Raw genomic sequence first — 24755 nt, forward strand, 5'->3', positions numbered from 1 at the left:
CAGCACAATGACACACTGACACCTGGAGTCACAGAACAATGACACACTGACACCTGTAGTCACATAACAATGACACACTGACACTCGGGGTCACATAGCAATGACACACTGATACCTGGGGTCCCAGAACAATGACACACTGACACTCGGGGTCCCAGCACAATGACACACTGACACCTGGAGTCACAGAACAATGACATACTGACACTCGGGGTCCCAGCACAATGACACACTGACACTCAGGGTCACATAACAATGACACACTGACACCTGGGGTCCCAGAACAATGACACACTGACACCTGGGGTCCCAGAACAATGACACACTGACACCTGGGGTCCCAGTACAATGATACAGTACAATAACTCTTGGGGCAATTATTATTATTAATATTATTATTGGCAACCCCCCTCTACCACCCAAAAAGACCATTTGTTGCATTATTTTCTGTGGAAATTGGATCTTGTAGAGAGTAATATGGGATGTGTACAAAATCCCGGCAGTCACAATCCAGCTTGTCAGGATAACGACAGCGGCATCACAACGGTCACCTACGGATCCTGGTCAGTATTATAACCTTTACACATTCCTGCCAAAGACATCCCTAACGACTCAGCCCTGCAGCCTATTTGTACTGTATTTTTGTTATTTATTCAATTTTATGCCAAGCTTTGTCTCCCTGTATTGTTCCTTTGTACGGCGCTGCGAAACACTTGTGGCGCCTTATAAATAAAATTATAATAATAATAATAATAATAATAATACCCTCCCCCTAGTGCCTACCCTAACCCCAGTACTTACCACTGAGATTCTCACCGCTGGGATCCCAACGGGGTAAATTCGCCTCAATACAACAATAAGAATAGAAACATGATCCAATAATCGGTATCACATTTATTTCAGAGAATTTTTTCTGAGTTGATATCCATATTGGTGCCTTGTTATCACAGGGGTTGTCCTGCTGGTGACCCAGCTTTCTGAGCATGCCCGCCCGTCCTATCGCCCATCCACAGGTACAAGCCAAGATCCAGCCCGAGCTGCTCATGTGTGGATGGGTCCCAGTGGTTACTGCCCATGTTAGTGGTCCTTGTACCCCGATTAGTGCAGGACTCCATGCAGTACCAGTAATCAATCATTGCTAAATGCAGCTGGAGATAATGGTTCGTATGAAGATCATTCCTATTTCCAGCAGGATAAGGGATCAGAGTGGGTGATCCTGATATAAAAGCATCGTATATGTGCTTCAGTATCACTATGCAGCAACAGTGGGGTCCCGCCATGTGCAGGTGGTGAGGGCTAAAGGGATCGGTGCAGTTCTGCGTCTGTTCAGGGTGACCTTGTCCCACCATGGACTACAGTAGTCACCGGTCACCTTGTGATGTCACACTACAAAGCCCAAGTAACCTGGATCCTTCTCTGTCTAATAGCTGCCCCTGGATGATGATTACCCAGGCCCAAGTGACAGGTGAGGCCCTGCATTAATTACTCTATGTCCGTCTACCTCTTGTAGAGCAAACTCTACCCATGGAAAATAATTGGCTTCTCCGTTAATTGCATCTCCGTCCTTCACGCTCCAAGGAACATAGAGCAACCCTACGAACCACTCATATTTCTATCTCCAATGTGGCCGTAAGGACAGCAAATGTTAGTGGATGTTCTCTCCATTCAGTAGAAGCAAGGAGGGAGGGTCTTCTCTTGAAGGGTCCAGGCCTGGCTGGCGGTTATGGTCCCTCTCACATCTGACCACCAGTGACTGAGCGTGGTCTGTTTTCACAATCCACCTCCAAGTCCTCAGCTTCTCCATCAGCTCTTCACGTTGTATGACATCTTCCCATCTACTCTGAAGGGCTTAGTTATTGGGGTCCAGGGCGCAGGGCCTGTTGAACTCCTGACCGTACTCGTGAATCCATTTATTGGCCACTGGAATAAGAGAAAAATAAACTCAGTAAGAACATGAAAAAAATAATTAAAATAAGTGACCTGCCTTACCCCAGTCGTTTATCAGGGCAGGTGCCTAACGGACCCACGTTGTTTATGGATAGTACTTTGGAGTCAGGATAGGAAGGCTAAGGAGGCTTTACTCACCCCATTTGTTCCCGATCAATACTGGACAGCCGGCGTGCAGCGTATTCTCATTGCCATCACCATTTCGGTGGAGGTTCCACCAGAAGACGGCCGCATTCTGAAGACAAGAGGGGGAGAGTGTGAGTCCAGTAAGAGTCCAATCACAAGAGTCATGTCAATCTCCATCCCCAGACATCATAACTTATCAACCAGAAGCCTGGTCAGGCTGCAGCTGGGGCGCAGGGATTTTGTGGGTGTGGAGACAAGATCTTAATGGCACCAAGGGCAATGATGGACTGTCTGGAACTGTGCTAAGTGTGGTGGGGGTATAGATGGATGGTAAAGTGCTTTATCCTTTTTTTAATGTGTGAGACCTTTCAGCTTATTGCCACAGCGCCTGTTCCTGCCTACTTTCACTGGCCCATCCTCCTTTGGCGTCAGAAGTGGGCCCACTTCTGACACCAAAGTGTACATTTATTTTAGTAATTATTAGTTTACCCCATGTTCTGGATTTTACCCTGACGTTTAGCCCAGGTTTGTAATAGTTATTGACATTTACCAAGGGGTGTAATATAAGGTTATATTTGTTATAGATGTGCGATATTGACTAACCTTTACCACAGGTGTGTCATAAATACAGATTTTTTAATATTGTTCTGCATTATAAGCTTACCTTTACTGGGTCTGCAATGATCTTTACCCCATGTGAAATACTGACCTTTACCACAGGTGTATAATATAAGGTTCCCTTTACCACAGGTGTATAATATAAGGTTCCCTTTACCACAGGTGTATAATATAAGGTTCCCTTTACCACAGGTGAATAATATACGTTTAACGTTACCCCAGGTATTTAATATTAACTGACCTACTGGAGTGTAATAGGATCTGACCTTTACCAGTGGTGTGTAATAAGACCTTACCTTTAGCAAAGGTGTGTGATATGAACAGATAGGTCACGAGAGCTTACCTTTACCACAGGTGTGCTGAAATTGGCATAGATAAACGCTGTGGCTCCTCCCACATCCACAGAGCTCAGCTGCAATAAGTCAGGAGGAACAATGGTCAGAAAGGGGGCGGAGAATACTGTATATTAGGCCTGCAACTGGCAAATCACCAGTGACTGCCTCAGATGTGACGGCGGCATAGTGACATCAGCTGTATTTTTACAGTGTGTCATTCACAGTACGTCACCTGGTAACGGTCTATTCCGTAAAGCAAGAAAGTAGCCATTTTATGTCTGGAACAAACCATGTTGCAATGCGAGGGGAGCAAATACAGTTATATGGTTTCTGCGCAGGTTGAATACTGGCTGCTTTTGCATGTAGCCTACAGATGTTAGACCATTTTTTGTTTACACTGCAACTTAGATTTTAGTTTGAATACACCCCACCCAAATCTAATGCTCTCTGCACGTTACATCTGCCCCCCTGCAGTGCAGCATGGTTTTGCCCAGTTGCGTGCTTTTTTTTGCTAACAGAGCGGTATAGGAATCTTACAGCGGCATAGCCAATGACGGGCAGAGACTTACGTAGATCATGAATGTGGCCATTCGGTTCCCGGTGTTGATACGATACAGAGGACTTTTTCTGGACTGGAATAGAGAACCGCGGATTACAACAGGTTACAGCACCCAGGGGCGTTGGCTAGAGGTGAAATTACATTGCATTTGTCCCGGTTTCCCTAGCATTGTAAGACGTCACGTGACCAGGGGCGGGGCTTAAAGTGGTCCTGTAGAGGTGGCGGCAGAAGTGTTATACCAGAGGTGTATGAGGTGAGATGGTTCTGACACTCTGTATACACAGGTCTACGGGAACATGGCGCCTGCTCCATACTCCTGGTGATTTATCTAATGCCTATGTGCAAATCCCCAGTGTGAGACATGGGCTATATTATAGATACTGGAAAGTGTAACCGCTACCCTAACGTTGCCCATACACGTATGCGATCGGATTCGATGCGACATCGGAGATTGCATCTTGTGGTGCAACAAAGTGCCCTCTTACAGCACCCGATGTTGCATGCCATCCTGAGATGTCACATTGGGTGCTGGAGGAGGGCAGGCTGAGGGCAGCATTGTAGCATAGTGCTAGAAGTAGCGCTAGTGGGCTGTGGGGGGGAAGCGGTGGCGGCAGAAGTGTTTAAAACACTGGGCAGCCCACTGATTGGCTGAGGTCTCTCAGCCAATCAGAGGGCTGCCCAGTGTTTTAAACACTTCTGCCGCCACCGCTGACCCCCGCCACCCACAATGCCACCCTCTCCCATGCCGCCAGCAGTCCCCTCTCCCCAAACCCCATGCCGCTGGAAGCATTCCCTCCTCCCCCCACCCGCGGATTGCATTGGAGAGTTGCAGGTGGTTAAAAACCACCTGCGACTGCTCCTGCAATTCGGTAGATATTATGTGCAGCACATAAGATCTATAGTCGTGACATTTGATGGCGTCGCATCGAAACGTCCCTTAAAAATGCATACAATCATTCGATTTATCGGCCAGATGTGGTCGAAATTGAATGATTGCATGCGATATCTCACAAGTGTATGGGCAGCATAACGCTAAACCTAATGGTAATCCTAATCTCTTCATCCTAACCCATGCCAAAACCGAACGGTCATGTCAACATTTTCACTGCATCAATATTTTATCTGTAAGCATTCTGCCCATGTCAACATTTTCCGGATGTCAACATTTCAAACATGTTGACATCATTAATGTCGTCTTTCTGCTTTCAACAATAGGACTACATACCCAGATTTAGCCTTTACCCCAGGTATGTCCTTAATACAGTCCCAGACAGCATTAGTCACTATAAGCAGAGGCCCCACCCCCTGTACATTCGCACATCAGACATTGGTGGTCTGTAGATGTAGAGGGCGTGTCATTGGCTGCTGTCAGGGTGATACTGTAGAGGCGAGGCTGAAAGCAGTAGCACTGGTGCTGTATTATGTGGGTGGCGGTTACTTACTGTGGCATGATCAAAGTGCGGCTCGTAGTGTCCCCCGATACCGTAATTCACCACCTGCAGGTGCTCAGCGTAGGGAACGCGGACGTTCAGCCCGGTCGCTGCAGCGATGCGAATATCCAGCCTCCCGATGACCGGGTCGGCCGTGTCCTTTAGCCAGGCGCTGAAATGCATCGTATTCACAGATTTATCACACGTATCGGACAGGATACTACAGGAATTAAATGGGGAAAACCATGCTGCACTGCAGGAGGGCGGATGTAACATGTGCAGAGAGAGTTACATTTGGGTTGAGGGTGTACAATCTGTGGGCTACATGCAAAAGCATTATGTCGACAGTGTCTAGGTTGCCAGTCAAAAGGTTGACATGGGTGTTTCACTTTTTTTTGTCCCGAATGTCGACCTTCAGAGGTCCAACCAAGGCATGTTGACCTTTGGTTTGTCGACCCAATGACCGTATACTGACTGTATACTGACTGTACATGGGACGAGCTCCTTGGTGGCCGCCGTTCAACAGTTGAGCTGCCGGCTGGAGACTCCTCTGTTTTAAAACACCATGTGAGGCGTCCCTGGGACAGCTGCCACTGTCTCCCCTCCCTTAATCCGCCAATGTATCTCACTGCATTGTATGCAAGCAGCAGGAATGCAGTCAGTAAAGCTGCTGGTTATTGGGTAATACAGGAATGTGCTTCCTTATAGCCACTGCAGCCAGAGCTGGGACAACGCCCTGATGATGCTGTAGCCAGGCTGAAAGGGAAAGCCGCTGCTAGTTACTTACCTCTTGCTTATTCTATATTCCACCTGCGACTGCTTCTCTCCGGAGGCCACCACAGACCGCTGCAGCTGGGAAACAGAGAGCACTGATATTACAGAAGTGGTACTGTGCATCGGTCAATGTATGGAGACTTGGAGGCCTATATAGCACTGCCAGGTCCGGAGTAAGGGCAACACTGGCCCTGGGCTCAGAATGAGGAGGGGTCTTTTGTGGAAATCAGAGGAGGTGTGGCTAGTGATATGTGGGTGTGACCAGTGTTGTGTGGGTGTGGCCAGTGACATGTGCCCTGGTCCACTCCCCTTCCTGATCTGTCCCAATGTTTCTCTGAATAGGTAAATAGAAAATTAGCTTCATTTTGTGGGAGAGTCTTGGAGAGAGATAAAGTACCAGACAAAATCTCAACGTTTAGCAGGATGATAGATCTACAGTGTCTATGTCAACAGGTCAACATGTACTCGGTAGATATTGACAAAAGTTTGACACGGCAATAAGTTTTTCGCGATTTTTGGGTCTTTTCCATACTTTCACATCCACGTGGTCTCCGAATGGGAACGGTAAAGTGTGCCGAGGTGAGGTAGAGTGCCGGATGCGCGGTTACGCACTACTCTAATCGGGGTTTCCATGCCGACATGTGTCGACATTAACTTAAAAACTGTGAAAAGCCATCTCCACCTCATCATGACTACTTTTTGCATGTCAACCTTTCGTCAAGGACGACCTAGTACATGTCAATCTTTAGGTGTCTACCTATTAATAGTGATTATGACAGAATGATGCAGCTGCCTGTGTCGGCTGCTCGGACTGCTGACACCACTGCTGGATGAGGGATAATTCTGGACGTCGGCCATTGCTGTGATGGAATTCCGTCTCCTCCCTACACCGGGGCCTCAGCCAGATATTATATTGGAAGGGAAAAGCGGAGTCATCACACTGGGCGGCTTCTCGCCAACCCGACTTCTAAGAATGTAATAAAGAGGTTTATGATATAAGCCCGGAGAACGCTGTTTATTGTGTATCCAGGGTTATAATGTCCCCAGTGACCGCTGTGTTGTACAACTGGCAGCGGAGTCCCATTATAATGATATAATACAGGCCAATGTTCCCACACGCGGCTCGCTGGTGATAGGGCAGGGCACATTACATACGGAGCACGCCCAGATATTATTATCACCCCACCAGGAGGCACAGCAGTGTGTAACCAACAGCGACCAATCACATTGCCCCTCACCAAGCATCTAAGCCTTGCCGTGCTTATGTTTCCCTGTAATACACACACAGGGCCAGATGCACTAAGCTTCAAAAGTGATAAAATGGAGAGTGATAAACAGCCAGCCAATCAGCTCCTTCCTGCCATGTCACAGACTGTGTTTGAAAAATGACAGGCAGGATCATCGTTGGTCACCCCTACTTCATTCATCTACCCCTAAATATGGGTGCAGGATGTATGGTGTGGACCCCACATGGACCCCCCGGAATGGTTATACAAAAGCCTATGATGGAAATACCGCCTAGACTTTGGGCAGGTGTGTGGGGGGGTTTACTGGAGTGGGTGTAGCTACACTCATGTATGTATCTATGGTATGACATCGTGGGGTGGATGGTTTGGCTGGGGCTACGTCTCCTCTCACTGACCCATCTCTCTGTTCCACTGTGCCATGGTGGCTACCGTTGCAATCCCAGCATGGAAAGTATCTCCATCGGAACTGGATGAAATGTTGGTTGCCAAACATCCGTTTCCGATAGCTATCCTTCGCCTTCACTCATAAAAGGATTATACAGGTGTAAATGTGTAATGCTAGTCACTGGAACAAATGAATTGGCTGTTATGGTTGGCACTGGGCTGTTACGCTATAAAAGTAGGGATAGGTTCTAGGGTTAGGGGATTACACCCACTGATGTAACAGTGAGTGATGACATCACATGACACAATAGCACAGTGGTCAGTAGAGAATAGGGTTAGCGGATTACACACTGATGTAACAGTGAGAGATGACATCACATGACACAATAGCACAGTGGTCAGTACAGCATAGGGTTAGCGGATGACACACACTGATGTAACAGTGAGGGATGACATCACATGACACAATAGCACAGTGGTCAGTAGAGCATAGGGTTAGCGGATTACCATCACTGATGTAACAGTGAGGGATGACATCACATGACACAATAGCACAGTGGTCAGTAGAGAATAGGGTTAGCGGATTACACACTGATGTAACAGTGAGAGATGACATCACATGACACAATAGCACAGTGGTCAGTACAGCATAGGGTTAGCGGATGACACACACTGATGTAACAGTGAGGGATGACATCACATGACACAATAGCACAGTGGTCAGTAGAGCATAGGGTTAGCGGATTACCATCACTGATGTAACAGTGAGGGATGACATCACATGACACAATAGCACAGTGGTCAGTAGAGAATAGGGTTAGCGGATTACACACACCGATGTAACAGTGAGGGATGACATCACATGACACAATAGCACAGTGGTCAGTAGAGAATAGGGTTAGCGGATTACACAAACTGATGTAACAGTGAGGGATGACATCACATGACACAAGAGCACAGTGGTCAGTAAAGCATAGGGTTAGCGGATTACACACACTGATGTAACAGTGAGGGATGACATCACATGACACAATAGCACAGTGGTCAGTAGAGAATAGGGTTAGCGGATGACACTCACTGATGTAACAGTGAGTGATAACATCACATGACACAATAGCACAGTGGTCAGTAGAGCATAGGGTTAGCGGATGACACACAATGATGTAACAGTGAGGGATGACATCACATGACACAATAGCACAGTGGTCAGTAGAGAATAGGGTTAGCGGATGACACACACTGATGTAACAGTGAGGGATGACATCACATGACACAAGAGCACAGTGGTCAGTAAAGCATAGGGTTAGCGGATGACACTCACTGATGTAACAGTGAGTGATAACATCACATGACACAATAGCACAGTGGTCAGTAGAGCACAGGGTTAGCGGATTACACACTGATGTAACAGTGAGAGATGACATCACATGACACAATAGCACAGTGGTCAGTACAGCATAGGGTTAGCGGATTACCATCACTGATGTAACAGTGAGGGATGACATCACATGACACAATAGCACAGTGGTCAGTAGAGCACAGGGTTAGCGGATGACACACACCGATGTAACAGTGAGGGATAACATCACATGACACATTAGCACAGTGGTCAGTACAGCATAGGGTTAGCGGATGTACAAAGAGGTTTATGTCCAAGAGGGACATAAAAAGGCAGAACCAGAAAGGTTTTTTTGGGGCACGCTTTAATGAATAATTTTCACAATGAATGGAATAATGATAAGATTAAAATATAACTTTTATTACACTTGTTAAGATAAAGGCGTCAAAAAGAATTATTTCGTCACTAAGGATTGAAACTAACAATTCTGAGTATCAAAGGAATTAGTGATACTTTTAAATGTGATAATTATACAAACATACATGTGAAATCACAAGCATAATAACTGTAAATACCTAGCGAAAATGTTTGGTTATCCGTGGACCAACCCCGACACACCCTGGTCAATTGTATTACATATACCTATTGACTCTTCATGTCTTGGGTGAGTTTAGATAAGGCGTCATTAATTAAGAAAGAGGTGCAGGAGATGCTGAAAGAGAAAATAGTAAGGGGAAAATGCCCTCATGAAAACCAGATGCAGCTGTAGCCAATTAACTATACAGCACCGAATATTCCCTACTGGTCCCCCAGTAGGTACTGATCCGGCCTTTCACTGCTTAGCTGCTGAGATCGGACGGGATCAGGCGGCACAGTGAGGTATGATCGTATCCGTAATGGGTTTTGAAGCAGGTGGCTGACCTGTAGGACTGCAGGGCACTTCTGCTTTCCAGAGGGTCAAACAGGTCACCTCCCTGTTGACATAGGTGACATTGCAGGGGGGGACTGGTGGCCCAGATGGATGAGAGAGTGACAGATATATGAAGTTGTAGTTCAAGTGGTTTATGCGATACACAGACCCTTCTGCTATCCTACCATCATAATGTACATAGGATGGAGGTTGAGAGTGATAATCTGTGTATGCTCCCCACAGAGAGATAGTCAAAAGGCAAAAAGATAATAAAAAATGGATGTACCCCGTATTGATGTCACACTTGTGTCAGTATTAATGGAAACTGACCAACTGTATAGACAGGGGGTTAAAGTATTGCTTTATATAGACAAAAGGAAACAAAGTTTAAATGAAATCAATGTAACCTTGTCATCTCCCTGATAGTAATTGACAGAACACTGATCTTAGAAAATGTTTACAGCATGTAAGATAACTAATAGCTCAAATATACACATGTAGCAGGACCATATAGAAGATTTAGACACAAGTATTTAATGTGCAGAATCGCAGGCTGCCACCTTTAGAAGAAAGATTATACTGCCTTCTTTTACAAGTTATAAGAAAAACTGACAACAGGCTTCTGATCACAATTGTCGGAAGTCAAAGTAACAATGTTGTATGTAATGAAGCTCAAGATACTTCTTGTGCAAAGCCAGATTAGCACAAAACTTAAACTTCATACAGGTGACAAGATAATTGGTGCGAACTACAAGAACAGCAGACAGGTAATGCACACTATTGATTCTTGGTGCAGAAAGAAATGATCGCAAACTCTCACATAAATATGCCAGATTTGTCAGTACAATACTGGGTATGGATACAGAGTTACCTGCTAGCGCTGTCGGAGCGCTGGTGATCAGTGTAATTGCTCGGCAGGGATTGGGGGTGACGCTGAGACAGAATCTGTAAGAGACTCCGGCGCCTGTGTCCGTTGGACGGAAGCGGGGAAGCCGGCTCGCTCCGTGCGGCCAGCTAAGTGTGAAGCCGCTGCAAGGAGGGAAGTTTCGCGCCGGCACCAGTTTCCGTTGGGCGTCGGTCGGGAGACCGTCTTCACGCCGTGCGGACAGCTAGTGAGTGCCGGTAATTGCAGTGTAGTGAAGAAATGACGTCAGGGGGGTTGTCCCGGATAGGAAGACACGTGTTTCGCACTTAGGCTTGTTCACGAGTGACGCACTGGTGTGGGATTCACCTGGGCGTTAAATACTGGAGGTGACCAATGGGAAGGGTATGGGATTGTGGGCGGGGGTCCCGTGCATATACGGGAATTGAGCTGTATGCCTGGGCTGTATAATTGAATTGAAAAGCCCTATAGTGAGATTACGTAGGGCACTTGATGCTCATTTATGGTGGATACAAAGTGGTATATGGATGACTCATCTACTGGGATGAGTAATAAGCAAGTTTATTATGCTGATGAGAGAAATGATGTGAAAAGTAATAATGATAGTCCCAAGGAAATTTGGGTTTGGGCTATCAGTCGCAAATGGGGTAAAATGGAATGGTCTGAAGGTTAATGTTATAGTGTGAGTTTAGACAAGGCGTACATTAGTTAAAAAAGAGGTGCAAAAAGATGCCGACAGGGATAGATTAGAGGGAAAATGCCCTCATGAAAACCAGATGCAGCTGTAACCTAATTAACTATACAACACCGAATATTCTCTACTGGTCCCCCAGTAGGTACTGATCCGGCCTTTCACTGCTTAGCTGCTGAGATCGGACGGGATCAGGCGGCACAGTGAGGTATGATCGTATCCGTAACGGGTTCTGAAGCAGGTGGCTGACATACAGGACTGTAGGGCACTTCTGCTTTCCAGAGGGTCAAACAAGTCACCTCCCTGTTGACAAAGGTGACATTGCAGGGGGGGACTGGTGGCCCACATGGATGAGAGAGTGACAGATATATGAGATTAAAGTTCAAGAGGTTTATGCAATACACAGACCCTTCTGCTATCCTACCATCATGATGTACATTGGATGGAGGTTGAGAGTGATAATCCGTGTCTGCACCCCACAGAGAGATAGTCAAAAGGCAAAGGATAATAATGATAATAATAATGATAAAGTGGATGTGTCCCGTATTGGTGTCACACATCTGTAACAAAATATAAATGGAAACTGACCAACAGTTTAGTCGGGTGTTAACGTATTGCTTTGTATACCTCCCTGATAGTAGTTGACACAACACTGATGTTAAAAATGTAGCAGCGTATAGAATAACTAGTAGCTTAAATATACATATGTAACAGGACCATATAGATGATTTAGGCACAAATATCTAGATATGGTAGCCGGGTTAATATAGAGGTCGGCATATTAGAGGATAATTTCTGGACCCAAGGTGAGTGAAACCTAATGGGGTTTACACAATGTGGCTCCAAGCCGTGTCCCTGTGTTGTAAGTGGTAAAGAGGGTATGAACCCTGTATATGTCATGTCTTTTAGGTGGTAACCTATTCAGGAGATGATGACAGTACCAAATAATTTTTTATTGGATAGAGGAATAAGACACAGTACAAACTGAAATATATATAAATAAATGATTGAATAATTATTGAGGAAATAAGAACAAGAGGTAATTAGGATAGACATGAATTAATGTATAGATACTGAGACAGTTAGTTAGGTGGAAACGCAAGGATGAAGCCGGGAGGGTCAATGCCCCACACAGTAAAGGCAATCTACAGAAAAGCACTGTATTTTATTTCTTCATTCAGGCCTCTGGGTGACATGGAGTCTAGATGAAATATCCACCAGCTCTCTCGCTGTAAGAGAGCCTGGTTGATATCCCCACCCCTTCTGCCAAGGTGTATTTGTTCCAAACCGAAGAATCTTAAGCCAGATGTGTCGCAGTTGTGATGTTGCATGTAGTGCCTGGCAACGGAGGTCAGTTGTTTCATTCTAGCTTTGTCCCTCGGGGCGTTCCTGATTGAACCCATGTGTTCTAGTATTCTTAGCTTTAAAGGGCGGGAAGTCATCCCTATGTACTTCTTTTCACACGGACAGACGAGACAGTAGATCATGTTTTGATTTTTGCAATTGAAAAAGCCTTGAATTTTGACTGGTTCATTAAATTTGTTGATGAGGGTGGTTACGTTAGTCGTGTGTGTACAGGCTTTGCAACTACCACAAGGATGGGTGCCCATGACTTGTGGTATCTTTGGCTGATTGCGCACGAAGTGACTTCGTACCAGGTTGTCCTTTAAATTTGGTGCTCTCCGCCAACTAAGATCCACTTTTGGTTTCAGTTTGGTAGCAAGATCAGTGTCTGTAAGAAGGATATGCCAATGCTCCTGAATGATCTTTTTCACTTCTTTCCATTGGTGGCAGAAAGTTCCCACCATCCTGATTGTCTGAGTAGATTCTTTCTTGTCATCAGCTTTAAAGAGGATGGTTTCCCGCGGGGTATGTTCAACAGATCTCCTGGCTTTTTTGATGAGTCGTTTGGAATAACCCCTCTCATGGAGTCTGGTCTCTAAATCACTACATTTATCATGGAAGATCTTGTCTTCTGAGCAATTGCGGCGTAGCCGCAGGAATTCTCCTTTGGGCAGATTGGAGACCGTGGGTGGGAAGTGTGAACTAGTACTGTGGAGCAGGCTGTTGGTTGAGGTGGATTTTCTATAGAGCTCTGTGCTGAGTTTATTATTAGAGTCTCGATATAGCCGAAGATCAAGAAAAGTGATGCTGTTGGAGCTGAATTCATAAGTGAACTTCAAGTTGAGGTTGTTAATGTTAAGTCTGGAGATGAAGTCCGTCAGTTGTGCCTCGGTGCCCTTCCAGATGATGAAAATATCATCGATGTAGCGCATCCAACTGTGGATGCGTTCTACATCGACGTCATTCTGGAAGACAAACTCCCTTTCCCACCACCCAAGGAAGAGGTTGGCGTAAGTGGGGGCGCATGCTGCCCCCATCGCTGTCCCCCTTCCCTGGATGTAGTAGTGGGAATCAAAAACAAAGAAGTTTCGATGTAGGACAAATCTCAATAGTTCCAGGAGGAATTCATGGAAGGGGTTAAGGCCTTCCATTTCAAGGAAGTATTTGGTCGCATTGATTCCAAGTTCATGTCCGATACAATTATAAAGTGATTCAACATCCAAGGAGACCAATAAGTGGTCGTCATCCAGTTGAATGTCATGTACTTTTCTTAGTACCTCAGTAGTATCCTTGGTGTAGGAGGGTAAGCTGGTGACATGGTGACGTAAGTGGATATCGAGAAAAATACAAGCTGTTTCTATGAGTGACCCATTGCCCGAGACGATAGGTCTTCCTGGTGGTTCATGGAGAGATTTATGCACTTTAGGGAGAAGATAGAAGGTTGCCACTCTTGGGTTGGGAGCCTGTAAATACTGGAACTCGGATTTTGTAATTGTGCCATTTGCAAAAGCTCTTCCAATGATTCGTTCATACTCCGTCTTGAAATTATCTGAGGGATCAAACAGGGTTTTATGATAACAGGACTGGTCATTAAGTTGTTTATTGACCTCTTTCAAATACAGTTCTGTGGGCCAGAGGACAATGTTGCCCCCCTTGTCGGAAGGCTTGATGACGATATCGTCCCATTCGCGGATTTCATTCAGGGCCGCTGACTCACGTTTGGTCATATTCCCGTATCTATGATTGTGTTTGTTTATTAGATGTAATTTATCAAAATCTCGGGAGACCAATTTAGTGAAGATCCTAACCTCTGGACATATAGATTCTGCAGGAAAGAAAGAGGATTTCTTTTTGCAGATAAATCTGCTGTGTTGTGTTGGTTCAGGGTTGTTTAGATCCTCCAAGTCTTGTATGGCCTGTAGTTCTTGTGTGGTCCAATTCAAAACTTGTTCCACATCTGTGTCAGTTTTATGCATGGAGTGGAACTTGGTGAGTAGAAGTTTGCGACCGAACAATTGCAAGCTGGTCTCCCACTTGAATCTGTTAAAGTGGTTAGTAGGGGAAAACGAGAGTCCCTTCTGTAGAACTTTGGTTTGATCTTCTGACAGGGTATGTTGTGATAGGTTGATAATTTGTAGGTTGATAATTTGTAGTCCCGATGATGTTTGGCCTACTGTGGTCTCTTCCTCTGGGATTGTCGACTCGATGGTCGGGGCTCCCATCTGGACCAGTCCCTTCTTCGATTTTTTGAGGCTTCGTCTCGTCCGCCTCTTCCCCTTTCCTGTCTGGGGCCTCTGCCCCTTCCAAAGTCTAAAAAATGGCGATGGTCACTTTGATTGTATGAATTGGAATTATCGCTGTTATCGTCCGTGCTAGAATAGTCCGATTCTGACGGAGAGGAGGCAGTTCCTCTTGGTTCCCTTTGGGGGTGTCCTCTGTATTGCTGCTGAGTCCTGGTCCAGTTGAAAATTCGACCTGTACTAAAGTCCCGTTGGTCTCGTATGAATTTGGATTTTTTTCTCTCTATTATCATAGTTTCATACGTCTCCAAATCTTTTTTGTTTTTTTCAAAACTTTGCTGGAATTGGGTATTTTGTTCCCATTTTTCCAATGTTTTACCCAGGGTCTCAATTTTTTGAGAGCAGTCTTCTAATACAAGGTGATTGTGTTTGATTAATATGGCAATCAGTTCTTGGGAACACTTGAGGAGGCTTGTCTCCCACTCCTTCTTTAGATTATCTGTGTGAAGATCAAAGGCTGGGAAAGTCTTGGGTCTGAGACCCCTTGGGGTTATTCTTTGTTTTTGGTAATTCTCCAAGCTTGAGAGATCCCAGTTGGTCCTTATTTGCTTTTGAAGAATCTTTTTTAGGTTACTCAGTTCTTCCTCCCAGTTGGGGTCTATAGTAGTCTGAGTGGAGTGTGAAGGGAAGATGGTATCAAAGTCATTAGCCCTATGTCGACTTGTTAGCTCATTTCTAAGGTTGAACGTAGACATCCCAAGTCTACAGGTTATCTGTGATTGGTTGCTTAGCCCGATCTGTCTACCTGTGATGACAGGTGGTAGTCCCTTATTGGTCTGTGTAATAGCAGGAAAAGTACACAATCAGGAGCATTTGCTCCTTATAGGGGTGCCGTGCTCAAACCCTAGAAACTGAGAAAGCCCTCAGCGAAGATACGTATTTTTTTGGAAGGAGGGGGTTTGTCACAGGCTATTAATGGTGGTAGAGAATCACTATGGCATATAAGAAACCAACATAAAGCTAATCAGGGTATGATATAGCCCGTATTTCAAGTTGGTGGTGCTCCCAAATGAGTTCAGCAGGATAAGCTGTACAAAGAGGTTTATGTCCAAGAGGGACATAAAAAGGCAGAACCAGAAAGGTTTTTTTGGGGCACGCTTTAATGAATAATTTTCACAATGAATGGAATAATGATAAGATTAAAATATAACTTTTATTACACTTGTTAAGATAAAGGCGTCAAAAAGAATTATTTCGTCACTAAGGATTGAAACTAACAATTCTGAGTATCAAAGGAATTAGTGATACTTTTAAATGTGATAATTATACAAACATACATGTGAAATCACAAGCATAATAACTGTAAATACCTAGCGAAAATGTTTGGTTATCCGTGGACCAACCCCGACACACCCTGGTCAATTGTATTACATATACCTATTGACTCTTCATGTCTTGGGTGAGTTTAGATAAGGCGTCATTAATTAAGAAAGAGGTGCAGGAGATGCTGAAAGAGAAAATAGTAAGGGGAAAATGCCCTCATGAAAACCAGATGCAGCTGTAGCCAATTAACTATACAGCACCGAATATTCCCTACTGGTCCCCCAGTAGGTACTGATCCGGCCTTTCACTGCTTAGCTGCTGAGATCGGACGGGATCAGGCGGCACAGTGAGGTATGATCGTATCCGTAATGGGTTTTGAAGCAGGTGGCTGACCTGTAGGACTGCAGGGCACTTCTGCTTTCCAGAGGGTCAAACAGGTCACCTCCCTGTTGACATAGGTGACATTGCAGGGGGGGACTGGTGGCCCAGATGGATGAGAGAGTGACAGATATATGAAGTTGTAGTTCAAGTGGTTTATGCGATACACAGACCCTTCTGCTATCCTACCATCATAATGTACATAGGATGGAGGTTGAGAGTGATAATCTGTGTATGCTCCCCACAGAGAGATAGTCAAAAGGCAAAAAGATAATAAAAAATGGATGTACCCCGTATTGATGTCACACTTGTGTCAGTATTAATGGAAACTGACCAACTGTATAGACAGGGGGTTAAAGTATTGCTTTATATAGACAAAAGGAAACAAAGTTTAAATGAAATCAATGTAACCTTGTCATCTCCCTGATAGTAATTGACAGAACACTGATCTTAGAAAATGTTTACAGCATGTAAGATAACTAATAGCTCAAATATACACATGTAGCAGGACCATATAGAAGATTTAGACACAAGTATTTAATGTGCAGAATCGCAGGCTGCCACCTTTAGAAGAAAGATTATACTGCCTTCTTTTACAAGTTATAAGAAAAACTGACAACAGGCTTCTGATCACAATTGTCGGAAGTCAAAGTAACAATGTTGTATGTAATGAAGCTCAAGATACTTCTTGTGCAAAGCCAGATTAGCACAAAACTTAAACTTCATACAGGTGACAAGATAATTGGTGCGAACTACAAGAACAGCAGACAGGTAATGCACACTATTGATTCTTGGTGCAGAAAGAAATGATCGCAAACTCTCACATAAATATGCCAGATTTGTCAGTACAATACTGGGTATGGATACAGAGTTACCTGCTAGCGCTGTCGGAGCGCTGGTGATCAGTGTAATTGCTCGGCAGGGATTGGGGGTGACGCTGAGACAGAATCTGTAAGAGACTCCGGCGCCTGTGTCCGTTGGACGGAAGCGGGGAAGCCGGCTCGCTCCGTGCGGCCAGCTAAGTGTGAAGCCGCTGCAAGGAGGGAAGTTTCGCGCCGGCACCAGTTTCCGTTGGGCGTCGGTCGGGAGACCGTCTTCACGCCGTGCGGACAGCTAGTGAGTGCCGGTAATTGCAGTGTAGTGAAGAAATGACGTCAGGGGGGTTGTCCCGGATAGGAAGACACGTGTTTCGCACTTAGGGGCCGATTTATCAATATTATTTTTACTAAAATAATGTGATAACGGGTGTTTTCGCACCCTTTTCGCATTATTTTAGTATCACCTAAATGTATTAACTATGAATTGTTGGTCTTTTCGCAAAACTTTAGACTTAAAATATATTTTCGCAATTTTTAAGTAAGTAATTCGCAGTTCACATACTTGCAATGGGAAATGTGAACAACTCATATTTATCAAACTTCAATTGTAAAATTAATTGCTTAGGCTGCTTAGTGATAATATCGCCACTTCTTAGTGGCGTTATCCCTGTGTGTGTGTGTGTCTACATTTGTGATGAAGCTGCTCTAACAGCCTGTTATATAGCAGCCCCCTCCTCCTCTCTCCCCTATTTGTGTGTTTAACACTCAGGGGAATATAGAGACCTTTTATTAATGTAATCAGTCTGCCTGCCTCCGTTCTGCTGCTGAAGCTTCTGTTCACTGTATGGGGGGAGAGATCCCTGGCCTGCAGCTCCATCTTATTCTCTCCTGTCCCCCCTCCTCACTGCTGCTGGGGACTGCTTTATAGCAGGACTTGGAGCACAGGCACTGCAGAGTGATACTAAATTAAACAGGGAATTATATATATATATGTCTGCAGTGAGACCTGCTGTATATTGACATGTACAGCAGATCAGCAGCGCAGGGTAAAGAAGGGGATGGGGATGGTGAAGAGACGGAGCTTACCTACTCCAAATGTATGTAGCGCTGTCCCACACATGCTTCCTTCCCTTCCTGCTGTGGATCAGAGTCCCACACAGGCTGCCCTGTGTAAGCTCACTTGCTGGCCGAGGAAGAGTTCATTAAAGCGCTGCCCCCCTCTCTCCCCCATGCTGCCGTACTTCACTGACAGGCAGCAAAGGAGAGAGATCACCATTAGCTCCGTCAGTGACCCGCTCTCCCCCACTCCTGCTCTCGGAACAAGAGTCCTCCTGTGACTCACTGTGCACACAGACACTACTTTAAAAATCATCTGTGAGTGTGGCATTTTAATAGCGTTTTACTGCATGCAGGCCAGGTCCCTTCCAGCCAGGCTTGCTTCTTCTGGAGACCCCGCCCCCTTCTCCTTCCGTCCTGCAGCTGTGTGGCTGTGCTAAACAGTGTCTCAGATGCGAAAAGACCTGCGATACAGCCGCGAACGGGATTCGCAGGGACAGGGCATTAACGGAAGCTCTGTCTCGGCTGCCGAATGTTGTTACATTTGTACGATAAACGGATTTATCGCAATGCGAGTTTAATCGATATTTTCACTTTATAAACGCCAATAATTTCACAATTTTAATAAATGGGCCCCTTAGGCTTGTTCACGAGTGACGCACTGGTGTGGGATTCACCTGGGCGTTAAATACTGGAGGTGACCAATGGGAAGGGTATGGGATTGTGGGCGGGGGTCCCGTGCATATACGGGAATTGAGCTGTATGCCTGGGCTGTATAATTGAATTGAAAAGCCCTATAGTGAGATTACGTAGGGCACTTGATGCTCATTTATGGTGGATACAAAGTGGTATATGGATGACTCATCTACTGGGATGAGTAATAAGCAAGTTTATTATGCTGATGAGAGAAATGATGTGAAAAGTAATAATGATAGTCCCAAGGAAATTTGGGTTTGGGCTATCAGTCGCAAATGGGGTAAAATGGAATGGTCTGAAGGTTAATGTTATAGTGTGAGTTTAGACAAGGCGTACATTAGTTAAAAAAGAGGTGCAAAAAGATGCCGACAGGGATAGATTAGAGGGAAAATGCCCTCATGAAAACCAGATGCAGCTGTAACCTAATTAACTATACAACACCGAATATTCTCTACTGGTCCCCCAGTAGGTACTGATCCGGCCTTTCACTGCTTAGCTGCTGAGATCGGACGGGATCAGGCGGCACAGTGAGGTATGATCGTATCCGTAACGGGTTCTGAAGCAGGTGGCTGACATACAGGACTGTAGGGCACTTCTGCTTTCCAGAGGGTCAAACAAGTCACCTCCCTGTTGACAAAGGTGACATTGCAGGGGGGGACTGGTGGCCCACATGGATGAGAGAGTGACAGATATATGAGATTAAAGTTCAAGAGGTTTATGCAATACACAGACCCTTCTGCTATCCTACCATCATGATGTACATTGGATGGAGGTTGAGAGTGATAATCCGTGTCTGCACCCCACAGAGAGATAGTCAAAAGGCAAAGGATAATAATGATAATAATAATGATAAAGTGGATGTGTCCCGTATTGGTGTCACACATCTGTAACAAAATATAAATGGAAACTGACCAACAGTTTAGTCGGGTGTTAACGTATTGCTTTGTATACCTCCCTGATAGTAGTTGACACAACACTGATGTTAAAAATGTAGCAGCGTATAGAATAACTAGTAGCTTAAATATACATATGTAACAGGACCATATAGATGATTTAGGCACAAATATCTAGATATGGTAGCCGGGTTAATATAGAGGTCGGCATATTAGAGGATAATTTCTGGACCCAAGGTGAGTGAAACCTAATGGGGTTTACACAATGTGGCTCCAAGCCGTGTCCCTGTGTTGTAAGTGGTAAAGAGGGTATGAACCCTGTATATGTCATGTCTTTTAGGTGGTAACCTATTCAGGAGATGATGACAGTACCAAATAATTTTTTATTGGATAGAGGAATAAGACACAGTACAAACTGAAATATATATAAATAAATGATTGAATAATTATTGAGGAAATAAGAACAAGAGGTAATTAGGATAGACATGAATTAATGTATAGATACTGAGACAGTTAGTTAGGTGGAAACGCAAGGATGAAGCCGGGAGGGTCAATGCCCCACACAGTAAAGGCAATCTACAGAAAAGCACTGTATTTTATTTCTTCATTCAGGCCTCTGGGTGACATGGAGTCTAGATGAAATATCCACCAGCTCTCTCGCTGTAAGAGAGCCTGGTTGATATCCCCACCCCTTCTGCCAAGGTGTATTTGTTCCAAACCGAAGAATCTTAAGCCAGATGTGTCGCAGTTGTGATGTTGCATGTAGTGCCTGGCAACGGAGGTCAGTTGTTTCATTCTAGCTTTGTCCCTCGGGGCGTTCCTGATTGAACCCATGTGTTCTAGTATTCTTAGCTTTAAAGGGCGGGAAGTCATCCCTATGTACTTCTTTTCACACGGACAGACGAGACAGTAGATCATGTTTTGATTTTTGCAATTGAAAAAGCCTTGAATTTTGACTGGTTCATTAAATTTGTTGATGAGGGTGGTTACGTTAGTCGTGTGTGTACAGGCTTTGCAACTACCACAAGGATGGGTGCCCATGACTTGTGGTATCTTTGGCTGATTGCGCACGAAGTGACTTCGTACCAGGTTGTCCTTTAAATTTGGTGCTCTCCGCCAACTAAGATCCACTTTTGGTTTCAGTTTGGTAGCAAGATCAGTGTCTGTAAGAAGGATATGCCAATGCTCCTGAATGATCTTTTTCACTTCTTTCCATTGGTGGCAGAAAGTTCCCACCATCCTGATTGTCTGAGTAGATTCTTTCTTGTCATCAGCTTTAAAGAGGATGGTTTCCCGCGGGGTATGTTCAACAGATCTCCTGGCTTTTTTGATGAGTCGTTTGGAATAACCCCTCTCATGGAGTCTGGTCTCTAAATCACTACATTTATCATGGAAGATCTTGTCTTCTGAGCAATTGCGGCGTAGCCGCAGGAATTCTCCTTTGGGCAGATTGGAGACCGTGGGTGGGAAGTGTGAACTAGTACTGTGGAGCAGGCTGTTGGTTGAGGTGGATTTTCTATAGAGCTCTGTGCTGAGTTTATTATTAGAGTCTCGATATAGCCGAAGATCAAGAAAAGTGATGCTGTTGGAGCTGAATTCATAAGTGAACTTCAAGTTGAGGTTGTTAATGTTAAGTCTGGAGATGAAGTCCGTCAGTTGTGCCTCGGTGCCCTTCCAGATGATGAAAATATCATCGATGTAGCGCATCCAACTGTGGATGCGTTCTACATCGACGTCATTCTGGAAGACAAACTCCCTTTCCCACCACCCAAGGAAGAGGTTGGCGTAAGTGGGGGCGCAAGCCTCAAAAAATCGAAGAAGGGACTGGTCCAGATGGGAGCCCCGACCATCGAGTCGACAATCCCAGAGGAAGAGACCACAGTAGGCCAAACATCATCGGGACTACAAATTATCAACCTATCACAACATACCCTGTCAGAAGATCAAACCAAAGTTCTACAGAAGGGACTCTCGTTTTCCCCTACTAACCACTTTAACAGATTCAAGTGGGAGACCAGCTTGCAATTGTTCGGTCGCAAACTTCTACTCACCAAGTTCCACTCCATGCATAAAACTGACACAGATGTGGAACAAGTTTTGAATTGGACCACACAAGAACTACAGGCCATACAAGACTTGGAGGATCTAAACAACCCTGAACCAACACAACACAGCAGATTTATCTGCAAAAAGAAATCCTCTTTCTTTCCTGCAGAATCTATATGTCCAGAGGTTAGGATCTTCACTAAATTGGTCTCCCGAGATTTTGATAAATTACATCTAATAAACAAACACAATCATAGATACGGGAATATGACCAAACGTGAGTCAGCGGCCCTGAATGAAATCCGCGAATGGGACGATATCGTCATCAAGCCTTCCGACAAGGGGGGCAACATTGTCCTCTGGCCCACAGAACTGTATTTGAAAGAGGTCAATAAACAACTTAATGACCAGTCCTGTTATCATAAAACCCTGTTTGATCCCTCAGATAATTTCAAGACGGAGTATGAACGAATCATTGGAAGAGCTTTTGCAAATGGCACAATTACAAAATCCGAGTTCCAGTATTTACAGGCTCCCAACCCAAGAGTGGCAACCTTCTATCTTCTCCCTAAAGTGCATAAATCTCTCCATGAACCACCAGGAAGACCTATCGTCTCGGGCAATGGGTCACTCATAGAAACAGCTTGTATTTTTCTCGATATCCACTTACGTCACCATGTCACCAGCTTACCCTCCTACACCAAGGATACTACTGAGGTACTAAGAAAAGTACATGACATTCAACTGGATGACGACCACTTATTGGTCTCCTTGGATGTTGAATCACTTTATAATTGTATCGGACATGAACTTGGAATCAATGCGACCAAATACTTCCTTGAAATGGAAGGCCTTAACCCCTTCCATGAATTCCTCCTGGAACTATTGAGATTTGTCCTACATCGAAACTTCTTTGTTTTTGATTCCCACTACTACATCCAGGGAAGGGGGACAGCGATGGGGGCAGCATGCGCCCCCACTTACGCCAACCTCTTCCTTGGGTGGTGGGAAAGGGAGTTTGTCTTCCAGAATGACGTCGATGTAGAACGCATCCACAGTTGGATGCGCTACATCGATGATATTTTCATCATCTGGAAGGGCACCGAGGCACAACTGACGGACTTCATCTCCAGACTTAACATTAACAACCTCAACTTGAAGTTCACTTATGAATTCAGCTCCAACAGCATCACTTTTCTTGATCTTCGGCTATATCAAGACTCTAATAATAAACTCAGCACAGAGCTCTATAGAAAATCCACCTCAACCAACAGCCTGCTCCACAGTACTAGTTCACACTTCCCACCCACGGTCTCCAATCTGCCCAAAGGAGAATTCCTGCGGCTACGCCGCAATTGCTCAGAAGACAAGATCTTCCATGATAAATGTAGTGATTTAGAGACCAGACTCCATGAGAGGGGTTATTCCAAACGACTCATCAAAAAAGCCAGGAGATCTGTTGAACATACCCCGCGGGAAACCATCCTCTTTAAAGCTGATGACAAGAAAGAATCTACTCAGACAATCAGGATGGTGGGAACTTTCTGCCACCAATGGAAAGAAGTGAAAAAGATCATTCAGGAGCATTGGCATATCCTTCTTACAGACACTGATCTTGCTACCAAACTGAAACCAAAAGTGGATCTTAGTTGGCGGAGAGCACCAAATTTAAAGGACAACCTGGTACGAAGTCACTTCGTGCGCAATCAGCCAAAGATACCACAAGTCATGGGCACCCATCCTTGTGGTAGTTGCAAAGCCTGTACACACACGACTAACGTAACCACCCTCATCAACAAATTTAATGAACCAGTCAAAATTCAAGGCTTTTTCAATTGCAAAAATCAAAACATGATCTACTGTCTCGTCTGTCCGTGTGAAAAGAAGTACATAGGGATGACTTCCCGCCCTTTAAAGCTAAGAATACTAGAACACATGGGTTCAATCAGGAACGCCCCGAGGGACAAAGCTAGAATGAAACAACTGACCTCCGTTGCCAGGCACTACATGCAACATCACAACTGCGACACATCTGGCTTAAGATTCTTCGGTTTGGAACAAATACACCTTGGCAGAAGGGGTGGGGATATCAACCAGGCTCTCTTACAGCGAGAGAGCTGGTGGATATTTCATCTAGACTCCATGTCACCCAGAGGCCTGAATGAAGAAATAAAATACAGTGCTTTTCTGTAGATTGCCTTTACTGTGTGGGGCATTGACCCTCCCGGCTTCATCCTTGCGTTTCCACCTAACTAACTGTCTCAGTATCTATACATTAATTCATGTCTATCCTAATTACCTCTTGTTCTTATTTCCTCAATAATTATTCAATCATTTATTTATATATATTTCAGTTTGTACTGTGTCTTATTCCTCTATCCAATAAAAAATTATTTGGTACTGTCATCATCTCCTGAATAGGTTACCACCTAAAAGACATGACATATACAGGGTTCATACCCTCTTTACCACTTACAACACAGGGACACGGCTTGGAGCCACATTGTGTAAACCCCATTAGGTTTCACTCACCTTGGGTCCAGAAATTATCCTCTAATATGCCGACCTCTATATTAACCCGGCTACCATATCTAGATATTTGTGCCTAAATCATCTATATGGTCCTGTTACATATGTATATTTAAGCTACTAGTTATTCTATACGCTGCTACATTTTTAACATCAGTGTTGTGTCAACTACTATCAGGGAGGTATACA

General features: G+C 44.7%; 1 protein-coding gene across 1 annotated transcript in view; it reads right to left on the bottom strand.

Annotated features, from left to right (window-relative positions):
• Nucleotides 1-879: 879 nt before the first annotated feature.
• Nucleotides 880-24755, bottom strand: part of P4HA3 (prolyl 4-hydroxylase subunit alpha 3) — a 63737-nt gene continuing 39861 nt past the window's right edge. Inside the window, exons 8-13 of the mRNA XM_083171356.1 lie at nucleotides 5803-5867; nucleotides 5028-5187; nucleotides 3596-3658; nucleotides 3035-3103; nucleotides 2086-2182; nucleotides 880-1920 (exon numbers count right to left, since the gene is read on the bottom strand). Of these exons, the coding sequence (XP_083027482.1) occupies nucleotides 1850-1920; nucleotides 2086-2182; nucleotides 3035-3103; nucleotides 3596-3658; nucleotides 5028-5187; nucleotides 5803-5867 (525 nt within the window). The 3' untranslated portion in view covers nucleotides 880-1849. The remainder of the gene's footprint in view (nucleotides 1921-2085; nucleotides 2183-3034; nucleotides 3104-3595; nucleotides 3659-5027; nucleotides 5188-5802; nucleotides 5868-24755) is intronic.

Source organism: Crinia signifera, chromosome 2, assembly GCF_055691185.1.
Source record: "Crinia signifera chromosome 2, ASM5569118v1, whole genome shotgun sequence".
In the NCBI taxonomy this organism is placed as follows: domain Eukaryota; kingdom Metazoa; phylum Chordata; class Amphibia; order Anura; family Myobatrachidae; genus Crinia; species Crinia signifera.